The following is a 25,692-nucleotide window of genomic DNA, read 5'->3' as shown; positions in this document are numbered from 1 at the left end:
CAGCTGGGGTCGCAGAATTGCTTGCTGTGGACTTCACCCCTGACCCCTGCCACAGGGATTGGGTACAGAACATTCACCCATCATTTCCCCTTCTCTCCATCCCCTCCACTCAGCCCCACTGGTCTCTTGGCTCTTCTGGGAGCATGACAGCACTCCTCTTGCTGGATGTTTTCCCTGACTCCTCTTTCTATGTGGAGCTCTCTTTTCCTGGGCATCCTCATGGCTTACTCCCTCACTTTATAGAGGTAACTTCTTGGATGTTACCTTATCAGAAAAGCCTTCCCTGACCACCCCCACCACTTTCCCATCACTCCCATCACATCCATCCCCTTACCCTGAAAATTTTTCTTCGTGTCATTCATTCAACTATTTTTTATTGACCGTCCTACCCCCCAATCCCCATCAGCTGTAAGAGCAGGGACCTAATTTGGTGTGTTTACAGCTGTTTTTCTAGGTTTTAAAACAGTGCCTGGCACATAGTAGGAGATACTTATTTGTTAAGTGAATCCTACCTACTCAGGAACGATCATTGTTAACACTACAGGATGAATCTTTTATGTCTTTTTCAAGGTGATTATGCTCAGGTAACTTTTTAAAATAAAAAAATACGTGATTCCACTCTTTGTCTTGTTTCATTTAGATTTTTTCACTATATTATATGTGAACGTCTTTCATCTTTTCTGCAATATCCTTGTAGACGGCCACAAAAAATTCCGGTTTATGGATGTACCATAATTAACTTAAATATCTCTTATTATTGAATACTGAATTTTTTTTTCTAGATTTTTGCTATCATGGGCAAAGTTTTGATAAATATCCTTATAGATTCAAAAATATATATATTATTTTTTTAATTTTAATTTTAATTAATTTATTTTTTTTAATTTTTTTTTCCTTTTTCTCCCCAAAGCCCCCCAGTACATAGTTGTATATTTATATTATTTTTTTAGAATGAACTTCTGGAAGTAATTTTTTCTCTTGAATTGTCCTATATTTTACAATTTACATTCCCGTCAGTAGCATATGAGTGTGACTTTCTCATTAACTTCACCAGTATTAGCAGTGATCGTTTTTCTCTTGCCAATTAGCTAGGTTTTGTTTTACATTTAAGTATTAATAAAGTTAATTTTTTTGTATGTTATTACCTGTTTGTATTTTTTCTTTCTTTTGGATTTTTATTTCCATACTTAGCCCATTTTTAAAATGGAGGTACTTTTTTTTTTTTAATTGATTTCTAAGGGCTGTTAATATATTAAGCTTCAATCATTTTTTCCCAGTTAATCATTTAGGAAGGAATTGAAGGGCTGGACAGATGGAGAAGAGGATGGAAAGGGGAGGACACCCAAACCTGAGGGGGCATCCTCACTTTTGCCTCTTTCTGGAGTTCCACCCCCACATTTCTCCCCCTCTACGGTGTGTTCCTGGTGCCCTAAACTCTGCATGGCTAAGCTCGGTGTATCATCTTCTTCCTCAAGTGATTTCTGTTGACTTTGCTCTTCGTATTCACGCTGCTGCTCCTCTCACTGCTCTCAGGCTGGAACCTCTCAGTCATGTTTCTCAGCCTCTCCTTTCCCTTTCCTGTTACTAGTTTAGACTGTAGGCACCTTGCACTTGGGTGTCTTGCAATGGGTTCACTTTGTCTGTACACTTTCCACTCTGGTCTGTCTTGAATACTTCCACAAAGTTCGCTGTTCAGAAGCCTGACTCTAATTTTGCCATTTCTCTGCCCAAAGCTCCTTTAACATTTCCCCATTCTTTAACTAATACCTTATAGTGACATCAGATGTCTTCTGTGAGCAGAAACCACTTGCTTCTCTCAGTTTATCACTCGGTCCCTGACTGCATGGTCCAATCTGTCTTGTCTGACCATTGCCACTCTCTTCCGCCTCTGTGCCTTTGCATCATGTACTTCTGTTTCCCATGTTTGCCTATCAAACCACTTCTCATCCATCAAGGCTCAGATCAAATGCTGTTTCTTTTCTGGAACCTCCCTGGTCATTCAGTCCAGAAGGGATCTCTCCCTATTTCAGACTTCCCTAATGCTCGATTTCTTTGTCTCTCATGCAGTAGTTTTACTGACCTGATGTTTTCCCTGTGCTTTATTTACTATCGTGGATCGTAAACTCCTTGATGCCCAGGATTCGTCTTGTTTAATCTGTCTTCTTACCACAGAATCTAGCACCAGGCCTTGCACACAGCAAGTGCTCAGTAAACTTTGTTCAATAAATTAACAAAATATGCACAGCTCGAAAATCATATTCTAACCCCACCTAAAAGACTAATTGAATGTCATTGTCATAACCCCTCTTTCAGATTAGCCGGATTGTGGATTGACAAAACTGAATTTTGTTCATTTCTTTATATCTGGTTATTTACAGATGGGACTGAACTGGGATAGAATCGTAAAGTTCGAAAGGACTGTCTTTTGTTTTTCTTGCCCTCCTTTTTGCCTTGCCTGTTCTCAGGTGAGGTCAGACCTCGTCTCCATCTTCTTGACTTCACAGTGTACTTACGAAACCTGGGTACCGTTCTCCAGAGGGTAGTTCTCAAACTTGGCTGCACTTCAGATTCACCCGAGGAGCTTTTAAATTTTGGAGGCTCAGGCCTCACACAGACCAAAGAAAACCAAGCTCGGGGGATGGATGCTGACATCAGTGTTTGCTTTTACAACATGCCAGGGGACCCCAGTGTGTGGCCAAGGTTGAGGACCACTGTAATAAGGTCTCTTCTTTATGTGAGGTTTTATATAAGGTCTTTATATAACGAACAAACAATAAGGTTTGTTCTCAAACCTTCATGTGTATCAGAATCTCCTGGGGAACATGATGAATATAGGCCCAGACCCTAACCTCTGTCGGCAAGCCCAGTCCTTTGTGCCTTTAGTAGCTTTCCAGGCTATTCTCATCCACACTAACATTTGAGAACCTCTCCTCTGGCTACATGTTACCTCTCCCAGGTAAGATCACACAGCTCAGTTCAAATCCATAGCTTTGTTCACAAAGTCCTGAGGGAATGATGTATATTGGTGGGAATTTCATAAAGCCTCTTTTAGGAACACATCAGGTCACAGGATGAAAACGTGTCTACAGACATTACTTATTCACAGTAGCATCTCCTGAAGGCCTGATGGACATTTATTCATAGATTTAAACTATTTTCAACTTTGTTGTAAAACTGTAAACTTTTAGTGCAAATGAAGTAATTTATTTTTTGGAACATGATAACCACTATTGTTTTCTTTCCCAAAAAAGATGGAGAACACATGTAATGTATAATATACACCTGTGGGATACATCCAAGGCATACTAGTCCTGTCTGTCGGTACTTGGATGTCTCTGGAGTGGGTGAGAAATAATTCCGTAAAGTTGGATGCTGCTTCTCTTAGAGCTGAAAGTGGGGTATTGCACAGAGGATATGGGTTTCCTTTGTTCATGGATAAAAATAGACTTCAAGGACTCTTCTTAACATTGGAAAAAGAATGTATGACTTTGAGACTATTATTACCTGTATTGTCCGTCCGCATGATTTCAAAGCTTGGAAAACCCACTCCTGTCTTTTTTTCCCGGACAGATACCATGGAATTGTTCCTTTTTCACATTGTTGGTTGCTATCCATCTCCACTCAGCTTCATCAGGCATGTTGCATTTCTCTCTTTCTTTTAAATATTTTCACTCTGGGTTAGGTGCCCTCTAAAGTCCTTTCCAGGTCAAAAAGTCTGTGGTTCTGACCCACTAGATTCTCAACTTGTAGTAATCAGGCTTTTGTCTCCAAACTTGGCACTCTTAGCAGGCATACCTCTGCTCTACTTTTGACTTTTCCATTTATTTTCCCAAACAAGCTTTGAATTTGGAGGGTTTCATAGCAGCTGAGTACCCAGGCCGTTATCACTGACCTAGAGTAGGTGTGTAGCTTGCGGAAATGTGTGTATAATATATATTGATTTTAGTTAACAAGAAAAGCAAACGTAACAAGCTTTTTAAGGCTTTCTGAAAAGTTTAAAGGCCCACAAAAAGGAAATGGATATCATGAGTACAAATGACATGTAGCTCTCTAATTGAGTTTGGTTTTTACTTTATTCTCTGTTTGTGGTTATTGCTCAGGAAATTTTGGACTTCTGCTTGGCAAAGGAAGGAAAAACTGCATTTCCTTCTGTTACTAGACATTATTTTACAGAGTGACTGCATCAGCTATACTAGGATGTCTCAGGATTCATTTAAAATGGAAGACATAGCAGAGAAGTTTCAGATGAGTGAAATATTTCTTTTGTTTGATAACTGAAGAAATCTACAATGTGAGATGTTCTTGTAACTTTTTGCCTGTGGCATTTCTTTTGTCCTTGTAATGTTTTAGCACAAGATGTGATGCACACCTATTTCCTTTTCCTTCTGATAACACTCATTCTTCTCGCCTTCTTTCCTCAGAAGATGGAAGCACTGTTTGATACAATTGTGTGGGTTGCAAGTATGCTTGTTGGACAGCAGAGGGCACTATGGAACAAGCAGAGACTTCACAGGAGGAGGAAAGGTTTTGGATAGGTACTGGGCCAGCATCCTGGCTTCTGGTGGTTGGTCATTGTCTTGAATTATCAAACTATGTGGCCGAAGTCTCTGTTCATTGAAAGAGTCCACAAGTATATACATAGAAGGGAAAAATAGGCAAATAATAAAGATGAGATTTTCCATGTCCTTTAAATAAATGTTTCTTTTTAGAAGAGGGCCAGTATCAAGAAATAGATTCTTTTTTAATTTGAACTGTAATTCACATACCGTAAAATTAATCCTTTTAAAGCATACAATTCAGTGAGTTTTAGTGTATTCACAATGTTGTGTAACCATCTGCACTATCTAATTCCAGAACATTTCATTACTCCAAAAAGAAATCCTGTACCCGGTAGTAGTTACTGCCCATTCCTTTCTCTACCCAGACCCTGGCAACCACAAATCTACTTTCCGTCCCTATAGATTTGCCTGTTCTGGACAGTTCATATAAATGGAATCATACAACACGTGGCCTTTTGTGTCTGGCTCCTTTCATTTAGCATAATGGTTTCAAGTTTCATCCATGTTGTAGCATACATCAGTATTTCACTCCTTTTTATGGCTGAATAATATTCCGTTGTATTTATATACCACATTTTGTTTATCCATTCATCAGTTGATGGACATTTGTATTTTTTCCACTTTTTGACCATTACGAATGATGCTACTAGGAACGTTTGTGTGCAACGTTTTTGTGTGAGCATGTTTTCATTTCTATTGGGTATATGCCTAGGAGTGGAATTTCTGTGTCCTGTAGTAACTCTGTGTTTAACTTCTGAGTAGCTGCCAAACTGTTTTCCATAGTGGCTGTACCAGCAAGGTATGTTACATTCCTACCAGGAATGTATAAGGGTTCCAATTTCTCCACATCTTTGCCAACAGTTGCTATTGTCTGTCTTTTTGATTATAGCCATTGTAGTGGGTGTGAAGTGGCATTTCATTGTGGTTTTGATTTGCGTTTCCAAGAAATAAAGTCTTTTAAACATTTAGAATTCAGGCATTTATTTCAAAACTACAATCTACCTTACTGTATCAGTCTAAACACACATCCTTCAGTCTGCTGGGTAGTCCATTTGGCTATAATGGAATGAATTTTAACAGTGTTTTTCTCTTCCCTCTCGCCCCTCCTCCCTCCCCTCCCCTTTCCCCCTCTCCCTCCTTCCTTCCTTTCTTCTAACCAGGTGCTGACAAAGCTGCTTTCCTCATGGGCATTAACTCCTCTGAGTTGGTGAAGGGCTTGATCCAGCCTAGAATCAAAGTTGGTAATGAATATGTCACTAGAGGTCAAAATGTAAAACAGGTAAGGTGATATTTCAAGAGTATTATGATTCTGTGATCTTGTAATAATTGTATACATATTGTATATTTTTCAACTTCTGATGATATCTGCAACAAGAGCTTCCATAAAAAAAGCAAAAAAAAGGCTACTATGATGAGTATTCCAAATGTTTTCATTTGTGATACATCCCACAGCAAATGCCCTTGTGTTAAGAGTCTTTCTGGTCTGAAACATAACATTTTGACAGTTTCCCTTAGGTAACAAGTCTTTTTGCAGATGCAGGCAAGCCCTTTGCTTGTGATCAACGTCTTTGTTGTCCAGCTAAAAAGCTGTCAAAGCTAACGGTTCCTGATGTGAATAAAATTGGCAAATTTGCTTTCTTTGTCTATTTAGAATATTGACTTTTTAGAGTAACACATTAGTTGAGAATGGGTTTCAGAACACACTGAAGCTAGTATTTGAAGGGAGGGGGATTGAGAACAGAGATGAGAAATGGAAGGTCACATAGCTTTGCTCGGCATCCAGGAGAATGTCTTCATGGTAGGATAGCAAGTGCTCTGAGGACTGCTGATCTGAATAAATATTCCCAGGCTGCTGGGTACTGAGCCCATCTAAGCATGCTAGTGCATTTCAAAATAATAGTAATTTGCATCTGTAACATGTGTTAGTCAGTATGAGAGAGGCTGTGCTGCAGTGGCACATACACACTAGAATCTCAGGGACAACAAAATAAACATTTAATTCTTCTCGCACCAAGCCCAGTACAGACTGGACAGCCTTGTTCCCTTCTGTAGTTAGCCCGTCTGGAGGACACAGCCTCCCAAACTGCTGCTGCACGAGGGGAGAAGATAACTTGTGGAGCAGGTGCACCCACCTTAGCTGCTGGGACTAGAGGTGCTATCGCTTGCACTAATAGTCTATCAGTGAGAGTTAGTCAGATTATCCCCGTAGCTACAGGGAGCTGAGGCATGCAGTCTTTCTGGAGAGAGAAAACGCTAACATCACATACAATATGTGTAAGGTATTCACAGGTATCACCTCCTTCCATTCTTACAACAGTACCCAGAGGTAAGCAGGGCAGCAATACTTATCATCTGTCTTTCCAGTGGAGGAAACTGAGTCAGGAAACATAAGCAACATTCCAGAGGACGCACAGCGAGTCTTCAGGCGGTATTTAGTCTTCCTCTATATGCATCCTGAATCCGAAAAAGAGACAGACAAATGTACGAATGTGTGGTGGAAGACAGTTATTTTGACTACAATAAACTCTATTTCCTTTGGCACATCAAGGTATCTGATGTGACTATGTTACTTAAAACATTTCAATAAGTAATCAAAATCAATGTCCTGGTTGAGCTTACTCTCTAAATCATTAACTCTGCTTCCACCATAATGCCAACTGTACCGAAAGAACTTCCTTACAGTGTTGGTCCTCCCTGGTAATCTGAGCTCCTCGAGGCGGGGACTGTGTCTAATTTATCTTAGCACCCTCGGCACTTAGCACAGTGCCCTGCAAGCTGTAGGTACTCCATAAATGTTAAAATGAACTAAATCGAGCTGAACTTGAACCGTGATCAGCAGGACAGGTATTTGAGCTGTTTCTTGGTACATGAGGTTAGATGTATTTGGTAGTTTCTTGCTTTTTAAGACATTCACCACCACATGCACGCATGACATGCTATGATTACAGAACAAGGACTTTCTCTGTATAAAACTAATGAGCCCATAAGAGGACTGAAATCAAACCTTCTCCTCTTTAATCCTGTGTTCTCTGGGACTGAGTTACCATGCCAGCCTTTACCATAATAGAACCAGCGAAGCAAGCTAATATTTTATTATTCAACATTAAAAGAAAAAAAACCCCTCATCCTCCAACCTCTCTCCCTCTCTCTCTGTCTGTTCCTCCCTTTCCTGGAGATGTAGTAAGAAAGCACACTGTAAGGCTTTTCTTTTCATAGGAATTTTAATGACTTTATAGAGACAATTGCCATTGCTAAGAATAGAGATGTATATGCTCTGTTGATGACAATTGCAAAAGATGGCAAAAATTCTTGCAGTGTTAACACTCTATACAAAATTTAGTTCTAGCTCTAATGCTAACTAACTCTGGGACCTCAGTCAAATACCTTCATCTCTCTGAGCATCACAATGAAGAGGTTGAATTTCTTTGTGTGTCTCACTGGAGGGGTGATTGGTGCCTAAATAAAACAGTTCTTCATGTTAGAGAGTGTCCTGCACATTGTAGGAGATTTTACATCCCTGCTCCCTAAATGCCAGTAGCATCCTCAGTCACGATGACAACCGGGAGATGCCCTCCCTCCTTCCAAAGGCACTCCTCCTCTGGGGGAGGTACCACCCCATGTTGAGAGCCACTCTACGTGGTTATCAAGACTGAGGTTCTTCAGGTCTAGTTTTTTTATGGTTCCATGAAAGTTCTTACTATGCCTTTTAGAAATTTATTTTAATTTAAAAAGATTAATAATAATAACAATGTGTAGTCATTGAGTACTTACTATGGGTGGCATGCTAAGTGCTCTGTATGGATATCTCATGCAATTGAGCAGCAAGCCTGAAAAATTGCTCTTATTTATATTTCCATTTTATAGTTAAAGACAGTGAATCTTACAAAGATTCATGACTCAAAGTAACATAGCGAGTAAATACTGGAGTGAGGATGAGGAAGCGATAAAAGTGGGAGGAGGATGGGAAAAGGAGAGCTAACATTTACTAGATACTAACTGCCAAATGCTGTGCAATGTATATTTACATCCTCGGTCTCGCTGCATCTCTCCCAACAACCCTGAGATATGCATATCTTAATATTGTTATTTTATAGCTGAGAAAGGCAGGAATCAAAGTGATTAAAACTATGGTTCTTTGATTCCACTTCTTTGTTTGTTTTTGTTTTTTCTCTTATGTACTATTTCTCCTTGGTAATCAAAACCTTCTGTGAGCTAAGACACAAGTCTACTTAGTCCCTGAAAAGCGAGTGTGTAGGTTTAGATGCTGCCTTCCTCCTTCATTGGACAGAAAATGATTAGGATGATGAATTAGTGGGAAGTTTATTGGCTTGTTGGTTTCATTCATTCATGCAGCAGACAGCCTGCCCTCTATTTCTGCCTCTGCCTACATCTTCAGGCTTTCTTCCTGTGTTTTTCACTCCTCCCTACCCCTGGCCACACGGTTTCTCTCCCACTCCCAATTCTCAAGTATTTAGGGAAGTACAAGGGGGTGAGCAAGTTAGTCATGTTCTTTTTAAAGTTTCAAAGTGACTGCTGTGGACAGCGAGTGATTTCCTTGGTGCTTTAGAGGACTAAAATCATTCCTGGTGCTTTATTTGTGCGGGTGTGCTCTTGACGCCGAGAATAAAAAACTGTGATGCCATCCGGCTTATGGATTGCTGTGGAAATGACTCGAGATAACTGATCAGAGAGTGGGTGACTCATAACTAAATCACCACCAGACACCAACTGGCTCCTGCTGCGGTCTCTCTCCTGGGCAGCCGAAGGATGGATGCTATAGGCCGATTTTAAATGTTAAGTGGTTGGAGCACATTATACTTCCAGGCTTGGAGAATGTCCAGCTGGAATTCACTCCTACTGGGAGTCTGTCAGAAACCTGCTACTACAGCAGCCACTTCGCATCACGGAATCAGGATCTGCACTCCTGCAGCAGCATCCAGGCGCAGAGGTTGGAGCTCTCCCCAGGAGAGTATGTTAGAGCCTCTGCCGCACACCTCCGGGGAGAGGAAATGCAGCCTGAGTTCTACGCTAGGAGAATCTGAGTCAGAAGGATGCACTAAGTTGCTATTCTCCCTACAGGGAGTTGAGAGCAGCACTGGGAACTAATATAATAAAGAAGATGGAAGCTGAGGCTAGAAAGAACCTTCTAGAGTGTAATTCAGGTGAAGATACTGCAGCCCAGGGAGGTTGAGTCACTCTCCAAAGGCTGCACAATATATTAGCAGCAGCAACAGCAGCAGCAGGAAAAGGGCTAGAGAGTCCAGATTCTTAACCTCTCTACCAGTACTTATCAAACTGTACGTACATAGGCATCAGTTAGGGATGGTGTTAGAGTGCAAATGCTGATTCACAGGCCTGGGACCACTTGCTGAGATCCTGAGAGTTGGCATCTTTAACAAGCTCCCAGGGGACACTGATGCTGCAGTCTTGGGACCAGACTTTGATCAGCGAGGCTTTAGAGCACATGTCCACCCTACCCCAGAGTGTTTGGTCCTTTGCTAATAGGAACGGGATTTCTCTCTCAGGATGATCTGTAGGGAGGCACCAGACTAGCTCACCTGCTTCCCCCGCCTCTCTTCCCCTCTCCTTCTGTCCCTCCTTTCTGCTTTTCTTCCCTTCCTTGCTTCTTCCCTTTCTCTGTTTTCAGCAGCATGCTAGAACCACAGAAAGTCAATAAATATATCCTGATTTTACTAGAAGGTGGTTGCTGATGGAGAATGCCCAGAATTAAAATGCACACTGCTGTCAGACGAAGGAGTGCTTTCAATGTGATTTCCAGGTGACCTATGCTGTTGGTGCCCTGTCCAAGTCCATATATGAAAGGATGTTCAAGTGGTTGGTGGCACGTATGAACAGAGCCCTGGATGCCAAGCTGTCAAGGCGGTTCTTCATTGGCATTCTTGACATTACTGGTTTTGAAATCCTTGATGTAAGTATATCTGGTAAGAATGAGGTCAATGCGTATTTACAAGATTAGAAAATGTGAACTGAACGTCAGAAAATGTAGTCAAAGCAAATGAAATTCATTCTGTGCAAACCTTAAGAGCTACTTTGGTTGGAAAAGAGCTATTATTAATATGAAAAAATAACAATAATAACTATTATAATTAATAATGTGAACAGATTAATTCAGCCTTAAATAAAATTAAATATAGGTAAAGGAATCTTTTGTGATTTTGAATTTTAATATCATGTTATTTTATTGTAATAATCTTTAGTTTGTGGATGTATCTGAGGGAGGTAAGAATTTAATTGAGCATTTGTTATTTGTTGGGTCTATTTACATCATATGGTAGTGGTTATTGTTTTCTCTCTACCGTTCATTTTTCCAAGTGGACCTCAATTTTATTTTATTTTATTTTTTTATTGAAATATATTTGACAATTAAAAAATGTATATGTTTAAGGTGTACAATTTGATGATTTGATACACATATACAGTCATGAAATAATCACCACAATTAAGCAATTAATATATCCACAAGTCAGAGAATTACTATTTTCTCAATTTATTTTTCTCTCTCTTCCCACCTCTTCACATCTTTGAAGTATAACAGCCTTGAGCAACTTTGCATTAATTTTACCAATGAAAAATTACAACAGTTCTTCAATCAGCACATGTTTGTTCTGAAGCAAGAGGAGTACAGGAAAGAAGGCATTGACTGGCTGCCCATTGACTTTGATCTGGGTTTGCAAGCCTGCATAGATCTCGTTGAGAAGGTAATGCATGTTTTTCTCCTTGTCTGTTTTCATTTAAGGAGAGTTGTCCCTACTTGCCATGTTGATCCATGTCAGGACGCAGACTCCGTCAGTCCTGGGGATGGGAAATGGGGCAGGAGAGCTCTGCACATTTTCTCTTAATGGTCTTCGTGTGCAGCACCCGTGGCATCCTCACTAAACTCTCGCGTCAGTTAGCCCATTCCATCATCCTTAACGCAGGCTGTCGCCAGGCATTTGCTGCTTATGCATGGCCTCCACCGTTAATGCGTGAGGAAACTTGTCGAGATTAAAAATGGTCATGCTCTTGACTGGAAAAACACAGAGCTGAAAATATGAGCACTGTAGGGCCTGGCTGATTAACATAAGGTGAATGAGTAGACCCAGAGCTGCTTAATGAAATTTGGCAAATTAGCATGCAAACAAACAAGTGCCATAAATCCTCAAGGCCACTATCTTGCCGGATGTAGTTTGTTCATTTAATTGGACAAGTACCAGTTAGTTTAAGTAATTTATGACAATACTTCATGGCTTATTAGTAAATTAGCTGCAGTGTATGTTTTCTGAGTTCAGCGATGTTCCCATATTCGGACATCCTTCCGTGTGCTCTGGGAGAGATGAACCAGGTTTGCCGGGGGGATTCAGCTTGGCCTTTCCTGTGGCTTTGTCCACGGGAGCAAGCATGGCGGCGTGTTGGCAGCTCCGTGCCTCTGTGTCCTGCCGTGACCATGGGTTGCAGTGAATTCTGCATACAGGTCTGGCAGGGCCCCGGCCTACTGGTTTTAGCATTTTGAATGCTCTCTTCAGCACTGCTGTCACATTTGATTCTCAACAACCCTGTCAGGAAGGGGCTAGGGTGACCGACCTCTCACTGTCCTTTGCAGGCTTCAGAGTTTATCAATCAGTGTCCTATCAATTTTATTTATTAGGCTTTAGGTGAAACTAAATCTTCCTTGAAAATAGCCCTTGTTCCTCACAGAAGTGGATGTCACATTGATTTTATTTATTTTAGAACCAGCGAACTTCCTGAGGGGAGGACAGACATTTAAAAAATAATGAAAATGAACCAACTTGTGAGCTGATTAAAAAAAAAAATAAAAATAATGACCCAACCGTGATCTGGTCAATGCTAGCTGGCATTATGAAAGCTGTACTTTTCTGATTAGAAATGAAACAAAAGAACTGGAGCTCCTTAGAGGGACAGATTTACCTTCTGGCAATTGTCACCTGTAATATCTACTCACTCTGATAGGGCACGACACTGTTTTCAGGCAGGAAGGTGGCACATAGACGTTCTTCAGAGCCTGATAGGTCTGTGAATGTTACTGATTTTTAGTGGATCTGAAGCCTATGGTCTCATTTATGCCAATCTCAGTCATTCCAAATAACCCACTAGCAACACGGATGTAATTTCCTGTTGCATTTTCTATTGACGTGATAAAATGAGAAAAAAAACCTGACCAGATGGTAGAGGAAAAGATAAGTCTGGTTTCCTATGAATGATTTCAAAGATATCGAGGTCAGGCAAATGAGGAACACCGAAACCTTTCTTTAAATAATTCTGTATTTTGAAAAGATCATTGTGTTTGTTCGGGCTACGTGATGAAAAATTGTAGTAAATATTAATGATCAAAATTGTTCCTTGAAATAGAATGAATCATGGGAAGTTTTCAAAGTTTGAAAGAACTAAAATACATCAATATGTGTAAAATGTCTGACAGCAAGCATCTGTGTGTATATATGTAAAGAGAAGAGATTTTCGTACATAAAAGTTTTGTATTTTTAACTTTACAAAAAAGTTTCTATCGAACTGAAAAAAGGTATTTTAAGACCAACGTTAATTGTTAATCTGGTCTTCAAGCATTCAGTGACCTCCTTCTATGTCTATATGAAGAGAAAAAATCTATTACAGGATTAGCTCACACTTACTTCCTTACTTGAAATATTCTAGTTTGTTTAGAACTTGAGCATTAATAATTAACATGTTAAAGCATTAACATATGATTACATATTTATGGTTTTACATAGGTATTGGTGAAGAGATTATTTCTATCATTTTTTTAAACAACTGCATCCAAAATTATACATTTGAAAACTTGGTGTCCCTTCAGCATGGTCCCCTGGAGAGGTTATTCTCCAATAACAGCCCTTTTTGGAAAAGTCCCTCACAGGGTGGGGATTAGGAAAGGTTTTAGATTTTTGCCAGCGTTGAGAGAAAATTACCTGTTTTTGAGTCCAAACTACATGTATTACCTAACTTGATGACATTTTTCGGCTTATTTGTCCAACTTGGCCTGAATAAACTTTGTTTCTACACAATGCTACATGGTCAGACAACAGGAAGTCTCCATGAGCCAGTAGTCAACGGTGTCAGACATCCCAAAGAAGCTTCTAAAATACTTTAAATCCTGGTAGCATCTTGGCAATAAATGGTGTTGCCTCCCAAGTGGGGTTCTTTGGATGTGTTAAGTCTGGTGTCTTTATTATAAAATTAATCACATTAATATCTAGTTATCTCTTGTACATGTGTGAATGTTTTCTTTAAACGTATAACTCCATGCTTTTTTGTTCTCAACTCTTACTTTCTGCCATTCTACTGCCCACAGCAAAGCAGCCCAGGTCCCAGAGCTCACATCCACGTCTTAGTGTTCACTTGTCAATTACTTAACAGGAATGTCCTGAGGACCTAGATTTTAGTCACCTCGGGACCTACTGTGCTCAGGGTTGTGAGAAATGCAAACCAGAGGCATTATCCTGGCGCTCAAGGCACTTAGGGTATGATTGGAAAAATGTATTGGTGAAGAGATCAAAACTTTTACCAGTTTTTTAAATTAAAGAAGCAAGTAAATTTATTTAGCAACTACTTGTTTTGACCACTTTTTTGTCACTCCATTGATGAGGGAGGGATTCCTGTAGTGGTGTTATGGGGATGGCTGGACATATGACACCTGACACTGGACAGACGAGATTGACAGCAGCTTATTCGTCACATATACTCACAGCCTTGGGGAGGAGGACGCTGCATGCCTTGCGGGGCCATGATATTTGTACTCGGGAGCAGAAGGAATAAACAGGGGCTGTGGGAAGCAGGCTGTGCAGGAATAATAGGGTGAGGCGGCCATTGATTCCCACTAGAGGAGTGATTGGCTTGTTTGAATAATTCCATGGCTGGCAGAAACTGAGCCCATTACTCGAGGATGAGCAGGCACTGTGCCTGGTCCCATGGTAAGGAGGGTTGTCTGGCTAGGGGATCTGACCCACAGGAGCACAGCGGGGAGGGGTACTTGTGATTAGGTCATCTGAGGCCCTCCTGGTTTTCCCCTGACGTCAAGTCACACCTAATGTTGAGCCTGAATTTTAGGCCTAATGCCACACTACTGTGTATAAGACTGAATTAAGTGCTGTAGAAAACTTAAGCATTTGTGATAAATACGACTTGCCTTAGGAAGCATGCAGTCAAGTAGGAGATTTGTAGGTCTAATAAATGTAAAAATATGTGTCGGTGTAAATGCAGTAAATGCTCAAAGGCCCATTGAACTCAGATGAGCAGAGGTCACCTCTGCCTGCAGGAATCTATGAAGGCATGGTGGGAAGTAGGTAAAATTTCAGCTAGATCTTAAGACATGGATATGATTTCAGCAGGTGAAGAGAGGAAGATGGTGAGCAGGTAGAGGGATTGGCAAGAGCAAAGGCCTAGAGACAGGAAACGAGGACATGTCCTGAAATGTTAGGTCATCTAGTTAGAGCTTAGAACATACAGATGGAAGTAGCTAGAAGTACAAAAACAGGGTCAGACTGTGAAGGGATTTTAATGAATTTATACCTTATTTTTAGGCAATGGGGAACCAGAGAGTTCTATACCGAGCAATGGAGTAGTCAGAGCAGCTTGTGTTTAATCTGGTGGTTTTGTGTATGGTGTCTGGGCTGGGAGGAAAGGCTCAGGTTAAGGCAGTCATGAAACTGCTATAGCAGTCCAGGTGAGATTGAGAGAGGTCCTGAATCAGGGCAGCAGAAATGGAAATAGTAAGAAAGTGACAGATGTAAAAGAGAGGAAGGCAGAACTGATAATATTTGAAGAGGGAGAGGTTAGATCACTGAAGTTCTGAGTCAGGTCAACTGACCCAAACCATCTACTGTGCAATATAGGACAATTGATACTACGGGGCAGAATATAATTACTTTTTTCCCTGACCTATTTGGAAATTAATTTGCCGGAGGGCCTCATATTTCTTAGAAGCTTTACACCTCCACAGCACTGGAGAAATGGAGAAGACCCTGAAGAAATAGTGTTTTTCCCTCCTCAGCGATTTAGTTGCTACATTTTGAGCTATGACATCTACTTGCTTTACATAAAACTTCCAGTCATCCCCAAACAGAAGTTGGCTTCACTGGCGTCCCAGGGTAATGGCAGTCCTCATGTATGGGAGGTGGCTCTGCTCAAAATGGGGGCTGCTGCTCTTGGTGAATTTGCCACAACCTTGTTAACAGACACCATCCCAGGAGGTGCTTAAACGTTTAAATGATGCATTCAAGCTTTCATTGAGGGTCCACGATAGGTATGGCGGGAAAACATGTGGTACAAGATGGAGTCCCTGCCTCCAAGAGCTTGTCCTCCTTGTCCTCCTCCTTATTTCTTACTTTTCCAAGAACCCAAAAGGTCAATGCTGCCAGGAGCAAAAAAGGTGTTGGTTTCACTTAGGATATTTTGTCCTCACTTAGAGCACTTCACAAATTCGCTCACTGCATCATTCCCCACCTAGATGCCTGGGAGAAAGGAAGATGTCCCAGAACTCTTCAGTACAAGAGTTATTGATGGAATGTTTTTCAACACATTTTCTATAAAATGTGGGTTCTGAGTCTATGAGAACATACAGAGAGGTAGAAAAGCATAGAGCATATATTAGCATGACAGACTCAGGTGGATCACAAACATGATCTTCAAATATCTGATGACCTTCCTTTTAGAAGAAGAATTACACCTATTTGTATTGGCTCCAGTGGAATAATTTAGAAGAAACGTTTCTAAACTGCAAACAAATTTTCCTTTAATCTATCAACCTCCAGAGTTTTGACTCAAAATTGGTGTGTTCTCTCTCCATGAAAATATCCAAGCATAAGCTAATCTGCAGTTTAGAAGGAAATTCTGAAGGGAATTCAAGGGGCTTTTAGGTGGGTTGGAGAGACCTTTAATGAATGCCTTTCCCAAACCCGAGAGTCTATGGTTCTTAGGTACAAAGTGTTGGTAGAGAATCATGAAATCTGTGTTGTTGGGCCAAGGGGCCGTGTTCTACCTGGGAATTCTTATGACGTTTTCTCTATACTTCTGTTTTGTCTGTAGTCTACATGTAATGCACACGTCTTGTCTTCTCGGTTAGATGCTCTGGAGCCAGAACCCATGTCTGATTCAGTTTTAACCCAAAGTGTCTGCTTAGTGATTTGTTCATAGAAGACACTTAAAAAATATTCGCGGAGTAGATAAATGAATATATAAATATGCAAATAGATGTGCACACATAAGAATCCTTGATTTCCTCCCCCCAAACCTGTTTTTCCCTATGTGCATGTACCTTATCTTGGTTAATAGCAGCTTCCATTACCCATTTGCTCAAGCCAAAAACCTGGTCATCCTTCCTCTTTCTATTACAACCCACATTCTGTCCACCAGCAAGCTGTGACTCAGCTGTGCTTTCACCCTATATCACATTTCAATGACTTCTCACAATCTCCAACACTACCGCTAGTCTAGACCAGGGATCAGCAAACTGTGGCTCCGTGGGCGGAATTCAGCCTGCAGCCTGTTTCTGTAAAGAACGTTTCCTAGAACCTGGTCACATCCATTTTATTTGCATATTGTCAGCGGCTGCTTTCAGGGCTGAGGTGACGGCAGAGGTGCCACAGAGACTACGTGCTCCACAAAGTCTAACATAGTCACCCTGTGGCCCTTTACAGAGAAAGTTTGCTGTCAGGGGGCATCAGGTTTCTATCGCATATCCTTGTTTTGTTTTGTTTTTACAACTTTATAAATGTAAGAACTGTTCTTAGCTCCCTGACTTTCCAATACAAGCTTATAGGCAGGATTTGACTCCACTTCACCAACCCCTGTTCTAAACAAATGATCCTTTTTAAGCATAAATCAAATCACATCACTTTATGTTAAAAATCTCCAAAGGCCTCCCATTATACTTAAAATAAAATCCAAATGTCTTACCACAGCCTGTAAGGCCTTTGGGATCCAATACTGCTTACCTCTCTGACTTTCTCTCTACCACATGCTCCCTCCAACCAACTTTGCTCTGCCCACACTTGTCTCTGGCAGGACCTCAAACTTGCCCAGTGTGTTCCTGCCCCAGGACCTTTGCACTTCATTTCTCTGCCCAGAATACTTGTACACAGATCTCAGAATTTGCAGTTCTCATTCAGGTCAGAGGGTTTAACATGACTATCCTACTAAAATAGCTCCCACTCAGCCCCCTAGTCATTCTCTATCTCTTTACTTTGCGTGATTTCTTTAGAGCACTTATGTGAAACTAAGTTATTTAATTTTTGTTTACTTGTCTATTGTCTGTCTAGCCCACTAGAATGCAAGCACCCTGAGGACAGGTGCTTTGTATACGTGGCTTAAGCTACATTGCCAGCTCCAACAGTGCCTGGCATGTAGTAGATATTTAATAGGTATTTGTTGATGGACGATTGGCCGGTTGTATGTAGTCAGTATCCCTTCCCCTTGTCAACTGATTAGGTTCCTGGGAAAGAATTTACAATGACCCCCCTACTGAAAATACTGCTTCCTGGTGTTTTTTTTTCATCTGCTGTTCATATGTATCTCCAACAGCCAATGGGCATCTTTTCCATCCTTGAAGAGGAATGTATGTTTCCTCAGGCTACAGATGTGACCTTCAGGACCAAACTTTTTGACAACCATTTTGGAAAGTCGGTTCATTTCCAGAAGCCCAAACCTGATAATGAGAAGAAATATGAAGCTCACTTTGAACTTGTCCATTATGCAGGAGTGGTAAGTTACCTCCAGACACTCAGCCCTGAATTTTCCTGACTCTGTTTCAAATGCACTCAGCCAAAGTCCTTAGATAACACATAAGTAAAGTTTAAAGTAAATGAAGAGATGAATAAAATAAATCTCAGTTCCAAAAAAAAGTGTAGCCTTTTAGCACCAAGGAAATGAAATACCCATACTATAATAGTATTTCATGTTCACAGAGGTCAAAAACCTCAAAATAGACTTTGTCACCCCAACTCAAAGTAAGATGGCTTCAGAAAGTCATGGAGACCATCAAAGTCATGCTTTTTTTCTTATTTGTCCTCCCTTTTAACTTAACATTGTGTGAACAAGTGATTTCAATTGATCTTTTTATTGAAGATTTTATTTTTTTATTCTCTCATAAAGAAATAGTCACTGTGAAGTAATGGTCTCCAAACTATGGCCAACAAAGGTTTCTAATGACCCTCACTGCCTCTCTTCATGTCCCCGTGGGATGTGTGTGTGTGTGTGCCCCTTTTTTCTGCTTTTCTGCTTCTAGTCAGTGATTCTGGATGGAACAGAAAGAGAACTGATAAAGGAAAAATAATACTTCACCCTAAAAATGACCTGCCAATAGTACATAGATATCCTTGTAATTCTCTTCTTTGATATCCTCGAATATTAATTATAATGATATTTATAGTAAAATGCAATTATAATTGCTAATGTTTTTGTGAATGCTCACTGTGTGTTGGAGACAGTTGTTATTTCATCTGTTCTTGCCTATGAGGGGTCCTGATGTGAATTGTTTCTGCTGGAAATACCACCTATTTCTTCCTCTGCTCCCCTACCTCCCCTTCCCTCCCCTCCTCTTCCTTTCTTTCCACAATGTAAATGGTGAAGCCTGAGAATCTCTTTGGGTTGCACAATGGACTTCTGGAGCATTATTCAATACTGTTACATCAAATTGATTTGAAGTTAAAGGACCCATACAATTTGCAATTTGTTTTTTAAGGAAGGCACGATTTGCTGTGTTAATTTATGTACTCTCCTTTTTTGTTACCTGACTGCATGCCTTTCCAAAGGTGCCTTATAACATCAGTGGCTGGCTCCAAAAGAACAGAGACCTTCTTAATGAAACAGTGGTGGCTGTATTTCAGACGTCATCCAACAGACTCCTGGCAAACCTTTTTGAAAATTTTATCAGTGCTGACAGTGGTGAGTCGAGCAAGCTTCCCTAATGTGTCAGCCTCAGGATGGAACTCTAGGCCGCCTCAGTGCTTACAAAAATCCTTGCTTCTTTCCTGCGATGCTGGTGTCTGCTCCCTGTGGTCTGACTCATCCCCTCTTATTAGCCTCTCTGTCCTCAGGCTGGTGGTCCTTCAGGAAAGTGGTGCTCTAAGGTAGAGATATTTCAGGGGACCTGCTCTGGCCTGCTTTTATCTTCTACTTGACCCGGCTGCAAAGAGAGAGCAGCCACCCATGCTTTGATAAATGATTTTGGGGAAATAACAAGCCCCTTTATTAGCTCTGTCGCAAATATCTTGGAATTCTCCTTCACAGTGCTTTTGTATTATAGTAACTTGGGGTTATTAAAACTTCATGAGGGCAGGGATTATGTCTGACATGTTCAATTATAGCCTCAAGCATGTAGCAAATGCCTGTTTATCAGGGACTCCACAAATGTTTATTGACCGACTCATAACTAATCTTGTTTAGTAGTTTGTAATTTACAAAGCACTTTTAGGTGCATCATCTTACTCAATCTTTGCCACGACACTTTCAGATACATACAGAGGGAAATATCTCCCTATCTTATAGGAACAAGTACAGAAGAGTTAAGTAGTGTCCCAACTTCACAATCTCCTACATGGCAAAGCCAAACCAAGAAGCAGGACTCTGCTTCCTAGTCTGGTACCTGTTCCTCTCTCACCATCCCAGAAACAAACAAAACAGACAGATGCACAGGCTACATATATTTAGGATGCAATTCAGGCTTCTATACCACAATGCAAAGGATTTGAGGATGCTGAGCCCAAGTTGCTAACATTGGCCTCACCGCTGGACTAATGCTACAGAGGGAAGCTCTCCACGGTTCACAGCAAAAGTCACAGATTGGCAGCCGCTGAGCAGACGTGGCCTCCAGACATGATTGTATTTGGTCCACACAGGTTAAAAAAAATCAGACAACTTTACATATGCATTTGGATTTCCTTTCTCTTTTGAAAAATGGAAATCATGAAAAAATAGAAAATCTGGCCAGGCTGAGTTCAGATACCCTCAAGGCGTTGGGGCAGAGTGTTCTAGCTGTTCTTTAAGTGGGTGTATACTCTGACTTCCTGACATTCTCATCCTCCTATTATCTTACACCCAGCTTCAGGGTAACTCCGGGCCCCTGTAGGCTGATCTGGGACTCCTGATTGACATGGTCAGGGAATGGAGAGAGAATTTAGCACTTTCTGACTTCATCAGCACATGATGACATAATCAGGAGCATGCCTGGGTCCTGTCGGCCTGTCTCAAGAGGAGGTGGAGAAATGGAAGCTGCTGTGTTTGGACCCTGGTAATCTCCAGGCAGTGCATTTGCCTGAGTCTAATAGCTTCTAAAGTACCTTTGAGAAGCCATGTAGTGACCACATAACCTTATGCCTCCCAGGTGGGTAATTCTCTGATCATAAGAGATCAGAGAGTGGTTTAGGCAGAGAACTAGGGAGGAAATTGTCTTCTAACTCTTCAGCGTGTGTGCTGCATTCTTTGGAACTAGAAGAGAATTGTCCAGAATGTCCTTTTTCATAATTCTTTAAGCAGCCCCTGAAAATACTTGCCTCCAAGTTTCTAACTCATCTAAATATTAAATTACCTAAAGAAGAGAGTAATAACCGTGCTCTCTTCTGGGGAATCCAAGAACTTTACACCAGGTTTAATTCATTTGGAAAATTAATGGAAGGTAATAGTGTTCCCTTTTCGTGGGTAGAGAAACTGAAATACAAAGAGGTCAAGTGATTCAGTCAGAGGGCCCAGGGCGTGTCAATAGGACAGTAGTGATTAGCTATATGACGTCTGCCTCCGCACAGTTGCTACTCAGGTGCAGAGAATATTTTGCTAGTTTTCTGTGTTGATAGCCTCCCTACTCTCTCCAGATTGCCCACGGATTTTGTTGTTGTTGTTGTAGATCTTTGTGAGTTAGCACTACACAAATGTTTGTAAAACAATTTGGCTTAGCGTAGAATCTTTTGCTTCAAGAAAATGGAAATACATTGTTTTTTTATAAATTATAAAAGCAATGCATGAGTGTTCCAAAAACACAGACAATTTAGAAAAACTGAGAAACATAAAAATTACCTATAATTTCACATAGAGAGATAACAACTGCTAATGTTTGGTGTATACTCTTCCCATAATTTTTTGTGTATATAGTCACCTACAATACAAACACACTTAAAAAATATACTCAGGATAATAATTCATAAACTGTTTTGTAACCTTCTTTTGCTCTTAAAATAAATCCTAGAAATCTTTCCATGCTGGTTGAATGGATCTGCATCATCATTTTAAAAGTTTGCAGTGTTTTGTTGTATGCATACTCTTTTGTAAGTTAACTAACCAATCTCCTATTGATGGACAGTTGTTGATAATTTTATGTTGTGCTTAACTTTTTGTAATGACTTGACAATGCTGCAGTGAGTATCTTTGCACCATTGCCTGATTGTTTCCTTAAGGAAAAGCACTAGAAGTAGACTTTTTGTGTTGAGACATAAATATTTTTCAAGCTTTTGGTAGATATTGCCATGTTGCTTCTGGAACTTTGACGAATTTATGCTTTCATCAGCAGGCTATGGTAATGTGACAAAAAAGAGCTTTTTAAATGTCTTTTTCTTCTTTTTTTAGCTCTACAGTTTGGGGAAAAGAAGCGCAAGAAAGGAGCTTCATTCCAAATGGTTGCATCTCTGCATAAAGTAATTTTTAATTGCATCTATTCATATAGTAACTGTTTCACAATCTGCATGTATTATTACTTATTTGAAATTTCACATCTTCCAATACAGATAAAGTATCTGAAGGTAGCCACGTTGGAAAAGTTGAAGTCTATCTTGATATCAATAGGCTTCAGCGGACACTATTGGAACCCCACCTAGGTCGTCTTTATCAGCCCTGCACTCCTCTTCCAGTTGATGAGAATATTGGCTCCTAACAAATCACAGTCGCCAGAATTGCCCTTGGCCAAATGGGGAGCTAAGCTGTCTCTCTCTTTTCCCCTCCAGGCTCTGGCCACTCTCTTGCCTCAAGGGGGGATCAACTGTGGTACAATTGTTGCCTTTGTGCTCAGAGCTCCTGCAAGGATCAGACTAAGCTGAGTCCATACCATTGCTTTTTTTCTTCCTCTGTCCTACCCTGCTTCCCTCCTGCTCCAAATAAATCTCTTGAACCAGAATCCCATCTCAGATTCTGCTTCCAGAGAATCTGACCTAAGGTGAAGATTTCCCATGCAGAAAACTGGAGAAACAATTTCTTTCTTCAAGCCATTTTATTGCCCAATCATGAGTTATTACTATCAAATTACAAACAGATAGATATGATTCACGATAGAACTATGCCTGTTCGATAAATATTACTGTGCCATAGGAAAGAAATAATGTATGTTTGGTAAGCAGGGAAGAATGTTGAATTCATTATTTTATGTTGGTATGCATCTCGGCTTTAGGATTAAGTTAAACTTGAAGACATTTGTGAGGTGGATTGGTGTTTTTAGTGATTTGCAAAGTGATTTTGCGTTTATTATGGTCTCTATTTTAGGAAAACCTAAATAAATTGATGACTGATCTGAAATCAACAGCCCCTCATTTTGTGAGATGCATAAATCCCAATGTGAACAAAATGCCAGGTAAGAGCTAGACTTCTTTATAATCCACACTAGAAAATACATTTGATTTAAGCTATGTTGAATGTCTTTTTAAGAAACATTTACTGGTCCCTCTTATGTAAGTGTAGATTTTCAGATAGAAAAGTGGAAGTAAATTAAAAGTGAGATCTTCAGAACTTCCTCAAGATTGCGTTTGAATTGAGATTCAAAGAGACATATAGAAGGATTTCACGAAAAAGCTCAATTGGGTAACATTAGAATGCTTGATATTACCATTTAAATTCCTCCTTGAATTTCACACTAAAATGTGGATGAGCTTCCATGCCATTGTCTACAAGGGCAGAGTATAATAAAAAGGGATTGAATAATCAATTGAGGGATTAAGGTAGATATTTCAGCACAAAGGAAATTATTTGGTCCAAATGACCTAAATTGACCATAAAGAGAGTTTTTAAATCCATTTCTTTTCGTTGAGAACTCCGTCTAGTCTTCCTTCTCAGTACTGTCATCTTCCCTCTCCCTGCTGGTACCCATCTCTTTAGTTATGTACTTCTGGGCAATGGATGCTTTCTTTTTTTTTTTTTTTTTAATTTTTTTATTGAGGTCATATTGGCTGATAACATTGTATAAATTTCAGGTGTACATTATTATGTTTTAGTTTCTGTATAGACTGCATTGTGTTCACCAATAGCCTAGTTTTTATCCGTCACCATACATTTGTGCCCCTTTATCTCTTTCGCCCTCCTCCCACCCCCTCCTGCTCTGGTAACCACTAATCTGTTCTTATCTATGTTTATCTCCCACAAATGAGTGAGATCATATGGTATTTGTCTTCTTCTGCTGACTTATTTCGTTTAGCATAATACCTCAATGTCCATCTACATTGTTGCAAATGGGACGGTTTTGTCTTTTTTTATTCCATTGTATATATATACCATATCTTTATCCATTCATCCATTGATGGGCACTTGGGTTGCTTCCATGTCTTGGCTATTGTGAATAATGCTGCAGTGAATATAGGGGTGCATAAGTCTCTGAATTGTTCACGTTATGTTCTTTAGATAAGTACCCAGTTCTGGGATAGCTGGATCATATGGTATTCCTATTTTTAATTTTTTGGGAAATCTCCATACTATTTTCCATAGTGGCTGCACCAGTTTGTATTCCCACTAGCAGTGTATGAGGGTTCCCTTTTCTTCTCATCCTCTCCAACACTTGTTGTTTCTTGTCTTATTAATTATAGCCGTTCTGATGGGTATGAGGTGATATCTCATGGTAGTTCTGATTTGCATTTCCCTAATAATTAATGATGTTTTACGTCTTTTCATGTGCCTGTTGGCCATCTGTATATCTTCTTTGGAAAAAAATGTCTGTTCATGTCCTCGGGCAGTGGATACTTTGTAATGAGTAGATGGTGGTAGGGGGATGATAGGATAGGTGGGTTGTGGTGCATTATTTTTTTTTTTATGTTTTTAATTGCCAAAACAAAGTTTTTACAGAGATTGCTTTCCTTACATTATGGGTTTGAAGATTCTCAGCCATCTCTTTGGAATTATAGGCTTCTATGGAGCTTGGTTGGAGGCTGTCAGCCTCAAAAGAGTGTAGATGACAAGCACTTATGTCTTCAGAGCACTAATCACCCTTGGAATATGTAGCCAGATGTTGCTGATTCTGATTTCTGAGGTTCTGTAGTATCTTGCATTTTTATTAACCTCCTGTAATTAAGACCCCAATCTTGACAGTCTGTGACCTATTTTGGGAAAGCGTGATGCTCAACAATGATGCTGCGGTTTGAGTTTCTGCAATGCAAACACTTCATGTTCATTCACGCTGTATGTTTTTGCCTCATTGTTTTTTATCAGCTGGGTTTCTGGATGCATCTAGGGACACTGCTTCCATCCAGCAAGGAATCTAATTAGCTGCCTCTATTTTGGAGCAATTTTGTTAACTATTAGAGTTGCCTCCCATCGAGTCAGCTCTGATTTCAGCAGGTTTTTCTTTTTTTTAAGTCACAAGACAAAGTTGTAAGAAAAGCTTCATGATCTAATCAGAACAGGTCTTCATATGTACTTACAGGGAATGAGTGTGCCTGATAGGACTCTGCTTCTGTCCCTTCTTACAAATCATCTGTTTCTGTGGATGGAAGGGATTGGAGTATAGGACTATGGGTATACGGCTTAGAGTTTATTCTGTGACCATGGGTGTAGGTGGAGAATCATTCCTATTTTTCTCATAACAGTATAGTAGGCCCTTGGGAGGAGGAGTGCTGCTTGGCTTCTTGCAGAAGAGTTGCCGAGAGCCAGATCCAGTGGCTCCTTGGATGGTGTCTCAGAGGCTTCTATCAGAGATTGCAGATGCACTGTAGTGGGTCTTCTTTTGATGAAGAAGGAGGTGACAGGAGGATGCTTAAACTATAGAAAAAAACGTAGGCACTCTCAAGATGATAAAGGAGAATGTAGACCAGGACGTGGCCAAGTCCTTCCTAAGGCAAAATAGTGAGCAGAGTTTGGTGGTTGTGCTCATCCTGCCCTTTCTTAGTGTCCCTCCTTGTTGTGACCCTTTCTCCTCCTACTTGAGACG

The 25,692-nt window shown here is 40.3% G+C and overlaps 1 protein-coding gene across 1 annotated transcript in view; it reads left to right on the top strand.

Moving 5' to 3' along the window:
• MYH15 (myosin heavy chain 15) overlaps nucleotides 1-25,692 on the top strand; it is a 130,023-nt gene that overhangs the window by 32,739 nt on the left and 71,592 nt on the right. The window contains exons 12-18 of the mRNA XM_046657871.1: nucleotides 5,720-5,838; nucleotides 10,339-10,488; nucleotides 11,108-11,278; nucleotides 18,108-18,287; nucleotides 19,337-19,469; nucleotides 22,140-22,207; nucleotides 23,046-23,133. Of these exons, the coding sequence (XP_046513827.1) occupies nucleotides 5,720-5,838; nucleotides 10,339-10,488; nucleotides 11,108-11,278; nucleotides 18,108-18,287; nucleotides 19,337-19,469; nucleotides 22,140-22,207; nucleotides 23,046-23,133 (909 nt within the window). The remainder of the gene's footprint in view (nucleotides 1-5,719; nucleotides 5,839-10,338; nucleotides 10,489-11,107; nucleotides 11,279-18,107; nucleotides 18,288-19,336; nucleotides 19,470-22,139; nucleotides 22,208-23,045; nucleotides 23,134-25,692) is intronic.

Source organism: Equus quagga, chromosome 4 (assembly GCF_021613505.1).
Source record: "Equus quagga isolate Etosha38 chromosome 4, UCLA_HA_Equagga_1.0, whole genome shotgun sequence".
NCBI lineage: Eukaryota > Metazoa > Chordata > Mammalia > Perissodactyla > Equidae > Equus > Equus quagga.
The sequence above is the reverse complement of the archived record's forward strand: the minus strand, read 5'-3'. Positions and strand labels throughout refer to the sequence as shown.